The sequence below is a fragment of the Zootoca vivipara genome, chromosome 5 (assembly GCF_965207765.1).
Source record: "Zootoca vivipara chromosome 5, rZooViv2.hap1.1, whole genome shotgun sequence".
NCBI lineage: Eukaryota > Metazoa > Chordata > Lepidosauria > Squamata > Lacertidae > Zootoca > Zootoca vivipara.
In genome coordinates, this window is record NC_142588.1 from 59,329,295 (window position 1) to 59,341,544 (window position 12,250).

General features: G+C 44.3%; 1 protein-coding gene across 3 annotated transcripts in view; it reads right to left on the reverse strand.

The window, feature by feature from the left end:
• Positions 1-5,504: 5,504 nt before the first annotated feature.
• Positions 5,505-12,250, reverse strand: part of ETV5 (ETS variant transcription factor 5) — a 41,397-nt gene continuing 34,651 nt past the window's right edge. For all 3 annotated transcript variants that reach the window (XM_035133187.3, XM_088670729.1, XM_060274600.2), the window contains exons 12-13: positions 9,684-9,785; positions 5,505-7,711 (exon numbers count right to left, since the gene is read on the reverse strand). In XM_035133187.3, the coding sequence (XP_034989078.1) occupies positions 7,490-7,711; positions 9,684-9,785 (324 nt within the window). In that variant the 3' untranslated portion in view covers positions 5,505-7,489. The remainder of the gene's footprint in view (positions 7,712-9,683; positions 9,786-12,250) is intronic.

Consider the following 12,250-nt stretch of genomic DNA (forward strand, 5'->3'; position numbering starts at 1 on the left):
AACAGAACTGCCTAAGGAGGTTGCAGATTTTCTTTCCTGAGAGACAGAAAGAAGGAACTTCCAAGACTACTTAACATAAAAATGTCCAACCCCTAAGAGAAGTTAAAATGATCTGTTCTATTGGAACCCTTCCAATGCTGTGATTTGATGGTACAATACATTCAGGATTGGCACTGTCCATAAGAAATCCAGTTGCAGCAGACTTAATTTAAGCTTACAATAATTTATAATAAGTCTAAACCTTAACACTATACTGAATACAGACCACCACACCATAGCTGCCAAGTCTCCCGTATTCCCCGGGAAAACCCCGTTTTTCCAGCTGTCCCCAGCTGAAAAAACGGATTTTTTTGTTTCCCCCCGGTTTATTCTGGCGCGGCGGCCATTTTGGAACTGGGCGGAGCATGCTCAGAAGTGACTTTTGAGGCTGCTTTGCCCAGTTCCAAAATGGCCTCAGCGTGACTTCTGGTGTGGCGGCCATTTTGGAACAGGGCAGAGCAGCATCAAAAGTAGCTTCTGAGCATGCTCCGCCCAGTTCCAAAATGGCGGCAGCGCTACTTCCGGTCTGCTACTTCCGGTCCAGTCCCTTATTTCTCAGGCCGGAACTTGGCAGCTATGCACCACACTAGAAGTGAAAGTGAAACCCAGGCTCCCTTCTGACCCTACTTTTATAGTCAGCATGGCCTTGACTGAAAGAGATGAAAGCCAGTTTAAATCAGCTGTACTCAGCTTCTCTGAAGGAATAACCCAAACATCATGAACCTTCTGCGTGTTTTTTCACACGGAGCAACTTCCAGAACACTCTCGAATGAAATAGAATAAGAAACATCGCTACACACTAGATCAATACTTTCTGCACTAAGATATGCGAACTGACACTATCTAGCTCAGTATTGCCTATACTGTACTGATCAGCAGCAGCTTTCTAGGATTTCACACAAAATATTCTTATTTGGAAGGCAGATTCTTACGTTCTCATAACAGAGTTAGCACAGTGGCGACTGCTCCAAGTACATTAAAACTTGGTTAGATTTACATTTATCCTTATCCACCTTTAAACAAACAATCCCCATGAAAATACTTAGTCGAGAATAAATCACGGACACTTAGCTTTGCAAATAAGTGAAGATTTTTACTCACAAAGTTTCAGAAGTTACAGCAAACAAGTCTCTGTCTATTGGCAGTAAAACAAAGAAGAAAAAGGTTCCAAACTTGGAAGAGAACTTGGTTTCATTGGAAAAATGGTAATGCAATCTTTGACTTAGCAAAGTTGCAGGCTGTAAATATATCTTTTTGGAGAGATTCCGTTCACCTGGTGTTTTATGTAGCTTGGAGCCATGCTGCAGCTCCACCTTGTTCCTGGAAGTAGGAGAAGGAGAGCCTGTGAGAGCAGGGAAGCAACGGCTGAGTTTGCTAAACTCCACACATTGGCAGCTTGAGCTTAGATTAATGTGTTCACGAACGCAAATGTGAGTCGGCAGCTGTATAGCACAACACCAGGACCTTCCACATGCCACACAGGTGCTTTACATGGCTTTTTATTAAATGTTCACTCAAATGTAAGCCCAACTACGCTCTATAGATATTACTCTTAGGTAGGTGTGGATAGAATTGCAGCCTTGTTTAGTTTCACTTTCTCTTTGGCTTGTTAGCTGCTGTTAGCTAATTATGTTCAAGTAGGAACCTTGCCTTGTCTCTAAAGACACTTATTAGTTCCAGGTCTATTGGCGTTTTGTGGAATTATTACATCAGCGAGCTAGAAAAGGTGGAGAAAAGGAAACATTAAAGGGAGAGGGCATTATTAGCATTCTACGTATAGCAATAGGAGGAGCTAGGAGGTATGGGAAGACTTTAGTAGCTGAAAGACCTTTCTGGTCAAGTTCCTATCTGGTTTCTAAACTTTTCCTAAAAGAATTGAGCAATTGCTGAGCTTCACCCCTCCCCCCCAAAAAACCCCTCCAAAGTTAAAAATGTTAGTCATCCACTGTTTTCCATATTATAACATTTTAAATGGTTCTTTGATTTTGTGCATGGCAGTAGGAAATTGGGATTGCATTTTGGGTCTATTTTGAGGACTGCAATGAATTGTTTTGCAAAATATTCAGTAGGTGGAGTTTAGTACACTCACCTTATGATTTTTGTGTTCAGATTTCTTTATTCACACCTGACAGGATTAATCCATTCACTTATTAATCTATGTTGCAATATGCAGTACTGGAAACAGTAAATTTAGCTTGGGCAAGATTTTAATATTTATTATGCCTACTCAGCTCAGCCAGGATAAGTTTAAGTCATTCCAAATACTGTATATAAGTTAGTTTCTTTGGATAGAGTCGCATAATTAACATTATTTAGTTGAGCATGTTGATTTGGTTTCTTGACTTTCAGGTATTGAAAACTGCATGGAACTATTGAGAAATCACAGGCTTCCCAAACACCAACCTGTCTCTCTTGGGAGGGTAATTAAATTAAACTCAGGTTTTCTCTATTTATGCCAGGGGTTGCCAACCCAGCACCTACAGGCACCAATTTGCCTCTGATGGCTTCCCCTGGGCAGGTGCTCCAGACTTTGAGTTTTCTTCTTCTTCTTCTCTTTAAGCAAGTCTCTAGTCCTAGAAAGTTATGGAGCAAAATGTGCAGATACCTTCTAAGTGATTTCTGTTAAAAGAGAGAGGTATGGCTACCGTGTGTAACCTGCTGCTAATAAATGCTCCTTCTTGCTATTAAACAGCAATGGCATCAGAATGTGTTGCATGTGTGATCCCCATAATCAGGACCAGCAAGACATAGCTTGCGAACTATGTTCCTGGTTCGAATCCTGTTTTTTCTGTCTTAATGTAGTTATGCACAATGTATGCGTGTTCTGGCAAATCCCCCCCACCCATTCACCCTCCCGTAAGGCATGGGCCTCCTCCACTGTGTCCCTGTTCCCCACCCCAGCTGCACACCCATTTCTGGTTCTCCCGCCGCGTGACGTCATCTCCCTTCCGCGTGGGGGCACCCGCCACCCCGCCACATTCCTCCTCCCCAAAGGCATGGCCCGCCTCCACTCAGCGCCCCGTTCCTCACCCCAGCCCCGTACCACAACCCGGACGTCACGATACCTCTCTCTCTGCGGTCCCTTCCATCTCTCTGGTCATCTCCCCTCCAGCTCTCTCTGCTCATCTTCCTCCCATGTGATGGCACCCGTCATCCCAACCCCTCTCTCTCTTTCAGTCGCACACCCCATGTGCATCTTGGGCCTGGCCTGCTCCCCTGGCTGTGCTATGCTGGGCAATGCCATGCTACTGTGATGTCACAGATAGTCTGCAGCCAATGGCAGCAGCTGAGGCATCCTCAGTTGTGCTGCTTTGACATGTTTTTATAAAAAACACGTTCTAACTTCTCATCTGTCCACCTGTGCAGTGGAATGGAACGTCGTGTGAAAATTTCAACGCAATCGGTCAAGAGGTTTCGGAGGTAGCCGGACGCGTACGAACGGGGACCTTTTACATATATATATATATATACAGTATATGCAGAAATCAGTAAATTGAAATATAATACTTATGGCAAGGTAGAATGTGGTCAGGTGACCTGTGTACTACTTGCCTCTGCTTTCCTCTATCCTTATTGTCATATATATATATATATATATATATATATATATATATATATATACACACACACACACACACACATATATATATATATATATATATATATATATATATATATATATATATATATATATATATATGACAATAAGGATAGAGGAAAGCAGAGGCAAGTAGTACACAGGTCACCTGACCACATTCTACCTTGCCATAAGTATTATATTTCAATTTAATGATTTCTGCATATACTGTATATAGGCATGAGCACATTTTATGCAAAATTGTCTTTTTGGCGATTTTCTTTCTTTTGTAAGCAATGTGAAAGTGGTCACCATACACAGAAGATTTAAAAAAAGATATCCAGGCTTCTTTCTGTTTCTATTCTCTGTAGATGGTTAAGCAGAATGTGCTTTCATTGGCAATGCTTAGGGTAAAGTAGATTTTATCTCCTAGTTCAAGACAGAGCACTTTGCTCAAGCTGCTATCAGGATGCTCACACACCATGTCTGTAATCAGCTGGTGCCGTTCGTAAGGATTTAGCTGTGATGTTTTACCTTCCAGGGACTGGGAAATGGAATTTCTCCAAAGGCTAGAGAAAGCCCCATTCCAAGGGGCAAGGGAACAGGAGAGGGATGAGGGCATGATATAGGAAAGTGACCTGCCGATAAATCCAGGTCATTGGTAAAAGCTGCTCACCCAATGAACATGTTGGAAATATATTCTCCTCCTGATTGCAAGGTAATGAAAAGCTCTGCAAAGTCAATCTCGGAAGCAGCATCTGCAGGGAAAGCATGTGTCCTTTAGGCTAGTAGTGATTAACTGTTCATGGTTTATGCGTTAATTGCAAGCACATAAGTTGGAGAGCATGTTATTGACAGGGGGCAGATGTAGAGTAACAGAAGCAAAAATTATAGGAAACTTGAGGCTTACTTAACCCTTTCCCCCCTTTTAAGTGTCCATTTTGGAATCTGATCCAACTGCATCACTTTGTTTTACCCAGTTGCATAAGAGACATCAATGTACATAGCTCTTCTAAATAATATCTTGACTGAAGAGAATCCCGAGTGCCACCACTCTAGTGAAGTGGGGAGTGTGTTGTTCTGTCAGATTCAAAATGCTGCTCAGTTACGAAGCCTCTTGACTAGTCACAATCTCCAAGCCTAATCTATCACAGAGCTGATGTGAGGATAAAGGGGCTAAAGAGAACACAGCCATACCGTATATACTAGTCCTGAGCTCCTTCTAGGAAGGGCAGAATTAAACAATGCAGCCTGTTTATTCCCGGGATTGAGCTGAGGTGGGTGTGACGGTGGTCCTCCAGATAGTGCTGGATTCCCAGTTTCTGTCAGCCCCAGCCGGTGAGAAGTTATAGAATAACATTTTGGAGGACAGGTATTTTAGGGGAAACTGTAGAAGTGCTAGCAAGGCGAGAACAAGAAGAAATTGGGGGCAAGAGATGTTGATTTAGAGAAAAACAAACCTTTGGGTCAAAACACCTTATGAAAAGACATTCTGCGAAAACCACTCACTTCCATGTCCGTTGAATATAGAGGTCCTTGAAATAGCGCTAATTTTGCGGGAAACAAGATTGCTTTCTTGAGGGACTGCAGCCCAGTGGCAGGCAAAACTGAGGTGAAGGCAGAGAACTGAGACAGAACAAGCCCCCTCCCTCTGTGCGCTGTTCTGGGTTTTATTCCTGAGTTTTCCCCTGTGAGGGGAACGAGAAGGGAGGAGGAAAGCACCATTGTGGAAGCCCTTGCATAGGGGTTCTGTTGTTGGGGTTTGTTAGGTGAATCCTGCCCAGGGATAGAGCTCTCCAGAACTCCAGGAGCAGACAGGGCAGTGTCAATCCATTTCTGCGTGGCAGTGCTGGCCACACAATTGAATGAGAGGGAAGCGCACCAGCAGTGCCTGAACAGAAAGCAAAAATCCTTTATTGTACACAGTACAGAATGTAATGCAGCTTTGCAGGAGATATATTATATAGCCCTGCTCAGGCAACAGTCATTTCACATCAATCCTCAGATTAACCCTTTCTGCACTATAGACTTCCCATAACCAATTAAACAAAACAAAACCCACTGTTTTGGTTAAGCCCTGGGTCATATTTTTTGGGGTGGGTGGGGGGCGCTGCAGCTGAACTTTGCTGCTGCCCTGTGCTTTTTTTGACAGGCCACGTGGTACTTTCTGGGGAGAGTAGCCGAGTCGTCTACAAAGAGTTAATCTTCATACTTTAAAAAAAGAAGTGAAGTTAGTCAAAAACCCAAACAAAGTTATCAAAGCAGAAAGAGAAATCCTATACAGCATTTACAACAAAAATTGGAGTCCGCAGGGAAAGATATGCATATTTGGCTCAAGCACGGTACAGTTGCATGCTGAATGCAGCTCGCAGCAAGAAGAGGGGAAATTTCTGAAGGATCCAGAGATGTTTTATATATAATGATCAACTCTGACCAACTCCCCTTCCTCTCTGATTTTTTTTTTTACAAACCCAAGTTATATATAGATATATATATATATTCCTTTTTAAAAAATCCTCTTAAAATATGCAACTTGCATGAACTGAAGGAGGGTAATGCAACTTACAGATGAAGCTAAAAAATAGGTCTGTATACACATCTTGCACCTCTCTTGCTCGCAAGCCTAGGGAGAACTGGAAAAAGTTAGTTCAGCTGTTACAAGACAATGCTGCCACACGGTCAGGACTGCCCTGCCTGGGAGAAGTTCAATGGCTGGAGCTGCCTTGTATTATATACATAGAGTCCCCAGTTGCAGGAAAAGCCAAGCAGCTTGCGTTTGCTGCTGCTGCTGCTGCTGCTGCTGCTGCTGCTGCTGCTGCTGCTGCTGCTGCTGCAGGGGAGCATACTCTGAATGCAGAGCACACTGTACAAACTGTCCTGGACAGCATCCACTGCAGAACAGCACAAAGCAGATATGCACATGGAAGGACAAGGGCAAGGGACGACCCCCCCCCCCGGCCAAGCTGCAGCAACCTTTGCGTTGGCGCTGCTGGAAGCAAGAAAGCAGCAGCTCAGCTTTGCCAAAAGCTGGTTTTGCCTTAAGATACAAAAACCTACAAAAAACCTGGTTACAAATGTTGCCCCACAACATAAAAAGTGTTTTGGCCGAGGGCCCCCCCCACTTCCCCTAAAAACAAGCCATCCATGCGCAGCCTTGCAACAGAGGGGGATGGCCAAGTGCCTGTGTGGCTCATAGGGATCTGGTAGGTTAAGTGCTGTCCTTTATGTTGGGTTTGCTTATTATGGACCAAAATTATTATTATTATTATTAATTATTATTATTATTATTACACAAAACAAAGAAAAATAATCAGAAGGAAAGGCTTCCTCAGGTTGAAGAGCTGTCGACTGAGAACCCAGAGGGGCTGAGCTAATTCAGCCAGGCCAGGAGAAGCACCACATTAAGCCATGACCCATCCGAAAAGGGCTTATGCTACACTGGCTCCTAAGCACCCGGGAGCCCTTTCCATTATACAAGGTAGATACAAGGATTGTGATTGTTACATAGCGTACTTTCTTGACATTTGCTAATCACACACTGTCTATTCAAGTCCTGTGAACATCTTTTTGTCACACACGACCCTAAGCAACCGGGCCCAGAAGACGCCCCCTGTTGCAAGTCCCACCCCAGCTGTTCTTCACAGTGGCAGCCAAAGCGACCAGCAACAGGAGGCCCTACTCACTAGCCATGCTACTGTCTGTCTTCAAGGTGGAGGGCCGTTCAGTACTTTAGGCTCTTCCGATAATATTTGCAGAGAGCGGTTTTATGAACAGCAGAAATTCTTTACAAAAAACAACAAAAACAAAACTTTTTTTGCCCTTATTTGTTGGAACTGGAGTCTCTTAAGGTCAGCACTCATGCTGCCCAGTGAGTCAGTAAGCAAAGCCCTCGGCGTAGGGGAGGTTGCTGCAGTGATCCAGGTCCAGGAGGTATGCGGAGTTGTCTTCAAAGTGTGTCAGAGGTAAGGTGTCATCTTCATTCACATGGCAGTCTGGTTCAGCTTTTAAGAACGGGCGCTGATTGTCAGGGAAGGCCATGGAGAAGAGGGCATCGGGGTCACAAACAAACTTGTAGACATACCGCTCTCCAGCCACCTTAAAAAAAGAAGGAGGGTAATACAGGTAAGGAAGGGGCAGGTATGTATGACTGCATATATGGATGGATGGTTCAATTGCCACATGAAGATGGATTAACAGGCAGGAAGTTATGCAGGAGAAACAGGAAGTGAAGAGTCAATTGTTATAGCAATTGTAACATGTTCTTCAGGGGTTACTTTCTAAATGTTACTACATTTTATTACTTTCCAGTAGCTACTTAACTTCTCAAAATCTGTTGTGAAGGAAGAGTGCAGAGTATGTGCAAGCAAGCGCCTTTCAAAAACCCGGCTTCCCAGAACTGTATTTTATCCTTTCTATGATATTCGTACAAGTCTGTAAAGCATTATAGCTAGGCTGTGTGAGAGCTGAGATTCTACAAGAACACTGCAGAAGTGCAGGCTTCAGTATTTTAGTCATCATGAGAAAATCATTCTTTTTCTTTATTTATTTAAAGGATATTTCTAGCTCTTAAGCTGGCAAAAATAGACTCAAAAGTATGCCTGGTGAAATCTCAGAACCTGAGAGTGGGATGGGCATGATATATACTGAATGAGGGCAAGGCTACGTGTAGTCTGCCGTTGTGCAGTAAGATTTTTGCAGAGTACACAAAGAACTTGCAATATACACCTTCCAAAAGGAATAAACTGGGGGAGGTGACATAATGTAAGAAAGCAGGTTTGCCACAGACTCTTTGAAATGCCTTGCTAAGGTGACAGTGCAGAATCGGAATGGCAATCTCATAGGCGCCATTCTTTGAGCAATAGTGCCTGCTGGGGTTGAGCCCATGTCACACAACCACCAGAGAAGCAAAGAAAACAAAAGTAAGCCTTGACAAGCTACTTGTGAACTTCAAGTCAGGTTTAGATGTGGTGGACTTTGTCAGTTTGCATTTCTTAGTGCAGAAAATATTGATCTGATGTGTAGCGATCTTTCCTATTCTAATTAATTCAAGAGGGTTCTTGAAGCTTCTTTGTGTGACAGAAACAAGCAGAAGGTTCATGATGTTTGGGTTATTCCTTCAGAGAAGCTGAGTACAGCTGGCTTAAACTGATTCTCTTATCTCTTCTGTCAAGGTCATGACGACTATAAAGATAAGGCCAGAAGGAGCCTGGGTTTCACTTTCTCTTTCTATCTCTTTTCCTCCTGGTGTGGTGTTCTGTACATAGTATGTTTAGTGTTAAGGTTTAGACTTATAAGTTATTTTAAGTTTAAGTTAAGTCTGCTGCAACTGGATTTCTTATGAACAGTGCCAATCCTGAATGCATTGGATTTGCGACCATTATGCTCATTTGCCTTCAGTAGCAGTAAAACTCTGCTGGATAAAATATTAACTGCCCCTGGTCTATTTTTTGGGAATCCTGCAACGTGTTTTAAGTTTTTACTCTGCTAACTATACACTGGAATCTGCTCTGGATCAATATTGTGTAGAATTTCAATGACAGACTTCCTGCAGAAATGTAACTGATAAAGAAGTGTTACAGACTTTGTTCTTAGACAATGCAGTATATACCTAACCAAGCGGCTTCAAACATCAAAAGACATACTACAGAAAAGGTCCCAGGGAGGGTATTGATAAATCTCAGATGCAACAGGGAGTGGCTCGCAACACTCATTAAACCACGTTCCATGCAACAAATGCAATAGATATTAGTGTACTATTGGATGGAGGAAAAGAAGAATCTCGTCCTCCTCACACACAACATAGTATTGCAGTTTTAGGACTAGGGAAATTAAATGTAGATGGTAGAAAGAAATGAAAAATCAATTTGCTTTTTTGTGTGTTGTAAGCGGATTGTCTGGAAATGCACCAAGAAATGGTGTGTTGGCTGTCTTTCCTCTAATTAGGCAGATGGAACAGGAGGAAGAGTAGTCCTGAAAAGTAAGCCATAACTGTGCCAAAGACTGTTCCTTTACAACCACACAGCTCTCACGTACCAAAGATGTTCAGAGGAAGGAGTGGGTTGCTCACCTTTTGCATTATGCCTTTTTCATAGTAGTAGCGAAGAGAACGGCTAAGCTTGTCGTAGTTCATTGCCGGACGATTCTTCTGGATTCCCCACCGACGAGCTACCTAAGAAGGTGGAGAATACAGCCATGAAGCTCTGCAGTGCTTGTCAAGTGTTTTGGCATATTGGTTGGAAAGTCTTTGTGATCAAGCCCCTCCCTCTAGAGGAGACAGAAATACCACCAGTAAAGGCCACAGGTTCTGAACTACCTGTATGCAGGCCTAGGTTGGGGGAATCAAATAGGGTATTGGGATCTTCCACGGGGCCTTACCATGACACATATGAAGTCTCTGAGCCTCCTTGGCCCTGAGGAAGTGAGGGGCATTGTCCTTTTCTCTCTTGAAAATCACAGAGAGTTGAAGAAGGAAGTTGGAAGTGTGATACTTCCCCCCACTTCCCCTTTCAGCTCCATGTACTTTTCAAAGGCTCAGAAAAATTCTGCTGGATCGACATTTTACCCAGATCCCTTGGAAAAGCAAATTTTGTGCATGCATGCATGCTTTCTTTCTGTTTGTAAAGAGTGAGGGGGGAAGAAGTGCTGGTACCCATGGCAAATCATTCAAAAACCCGCATGTGTCCATAGGCCTAAAAGACTAGAGGACCCCCTCCCCACCGCTTAGCACATAGTTAAAAATTGCTTCTTGGTGCTTCACAGTGTCACGGACAACCAGCCAAACTTTGCTGGCCAGGGCACAGAATATAGACCAACAGACCATTAGCATGTCACACTTTTTGACTGCAACGGAAACCAAGGGAAGACCAGGAAACCCAACAACGCTGCAGTGAGTGTGTTCCTAATGGGTTGCAAGAGCACCGACTCAATTCTAATACGATTCTGGAGCAGTCATGTAGAGGGGATTACTCATTTTAGCTCTCTTTGGGAGCAGGTTCTGATGACATAAGCCTGCTGCCAACCAACCCACTGTTTCCCAGGGGATTTCTGGAATGGACAATCTGCAAGGCACTCAGAGAAGATTAATGGGATTTCCTTGCACTAAGTGCACCGAGGCAGCTTGCATCCACCTGAGGCATCGCAAAGGCCCAGAACAGCAGTCTGAGCCAAATACACAGGGTGTGTCCAGCAGCCTCAGCAGCTAAGCAGATAGCTACATTTGTACGCTGCACCCGGTCAGTCTGGTTTTTCATCAGAGCCAAGAAAGAGGAATGGAGATGCAAGGATCAATTAAACAGGTACACCATCCTCAGAGAAAGCAGCACCCGGCCTCACTGCAGCTCCAACGCAGAGAAAAGCATCTACTTCCCACAACCTGCCTCTCTGCCCCTTCTCCATCTATTACAGGATTTCAATTAAAGCTCCAGGAAAACCTCCAACAGAACTGACATCTTGCTCCCCTTCGCACTCAGCTTTTTCTGCCCTGCCACCCTGAGCACAGCTCATCTCTCGTACGGAGGAACATGTCTGGAGCAAAGCACAGCAGCATACAAAGCACAGCAGCGCTTACCAAGTTCAACAGCACACCAGTTGCCGCAGTGTCAAAGGAAGAAAAAGCACAAGAAGCTCTGCTGTGTGATGTTTTAAGGCAACAGAGAGCAATAGGCTTCTCAATATCGTGGGGGGGCTGAACCTCTCTTAACAGGCTCCAGGATGGAAGCATGTTCGGTTACATTTTGCATGATCAGACACATTACATCTTTGCAAATGGATGTAACGACAGGAAGAGAGCGGATTCCAATGCACAGATTCCAAGCAGCCCTGGAGCTGCTGTTACGTAATCATCTCTCAGCACACGGGCTTTGATTACCGCGGTAAGAGCTTCCTCTTGCTGCTGCACAGCAGGGCACTGAAAGCCACAAACTCCTCCAAAGCCCCTCATCCTCTCGCTGGACCATAGGGTCAGAAAGCAAGGTCTCTTAGCAGCCTTTTGATCATATAAGAGAGCCCACTTCCATTTACTTGGGGCAGACTCATTGAGAGAAAAGGCTTCAAAAGTATAAAGCTTTTCACCTTGTGTGCGTGGGGAGCAAGGCCCTGCAATGTGGCTGTGCATCTCCCACTTGCGCTCCTTTGGCATACTCGCCAAAGGAAAACTGCCAGACAGCGCAAGATTCACGGCTCAAGCATTTCCAGATCAAAGCCGTGCCTTTTCCTAATGGAGAGGGAGTGAAACGGCCTACTCTCACAGACCTCTGACTAGAGGGGGGGGGCGCTGCCAAATTGTTGTTTGAAAAACCACAATTTCCATGCCGAGTGTACTGTATATTATGGATAATTACCCACCATGCACTGCCTGGCTCAGCTGTGCAGCTGGTTTCAATTATTAGTCAAACAGCTTCCTTCTCTGTATCATTCAGCACAACCCAGCACACCACAAGATTCCTCTCGGTAATTTCATGGGTTTATTTACAAAAACCAGTGTCTCCACAGGGCGACGGCAGAGCAAAGCCTACTCAGCAACAGAGTGAAAAAGCGTTTATGCAAGGCACAACCAAGTGTCTGAAGCTTAATGAGAAAAGTGGGGTGTGGGGGTGGGGAGAGGGGGATGCGGTAGAGGGGAAGTAGGGGGAGAGA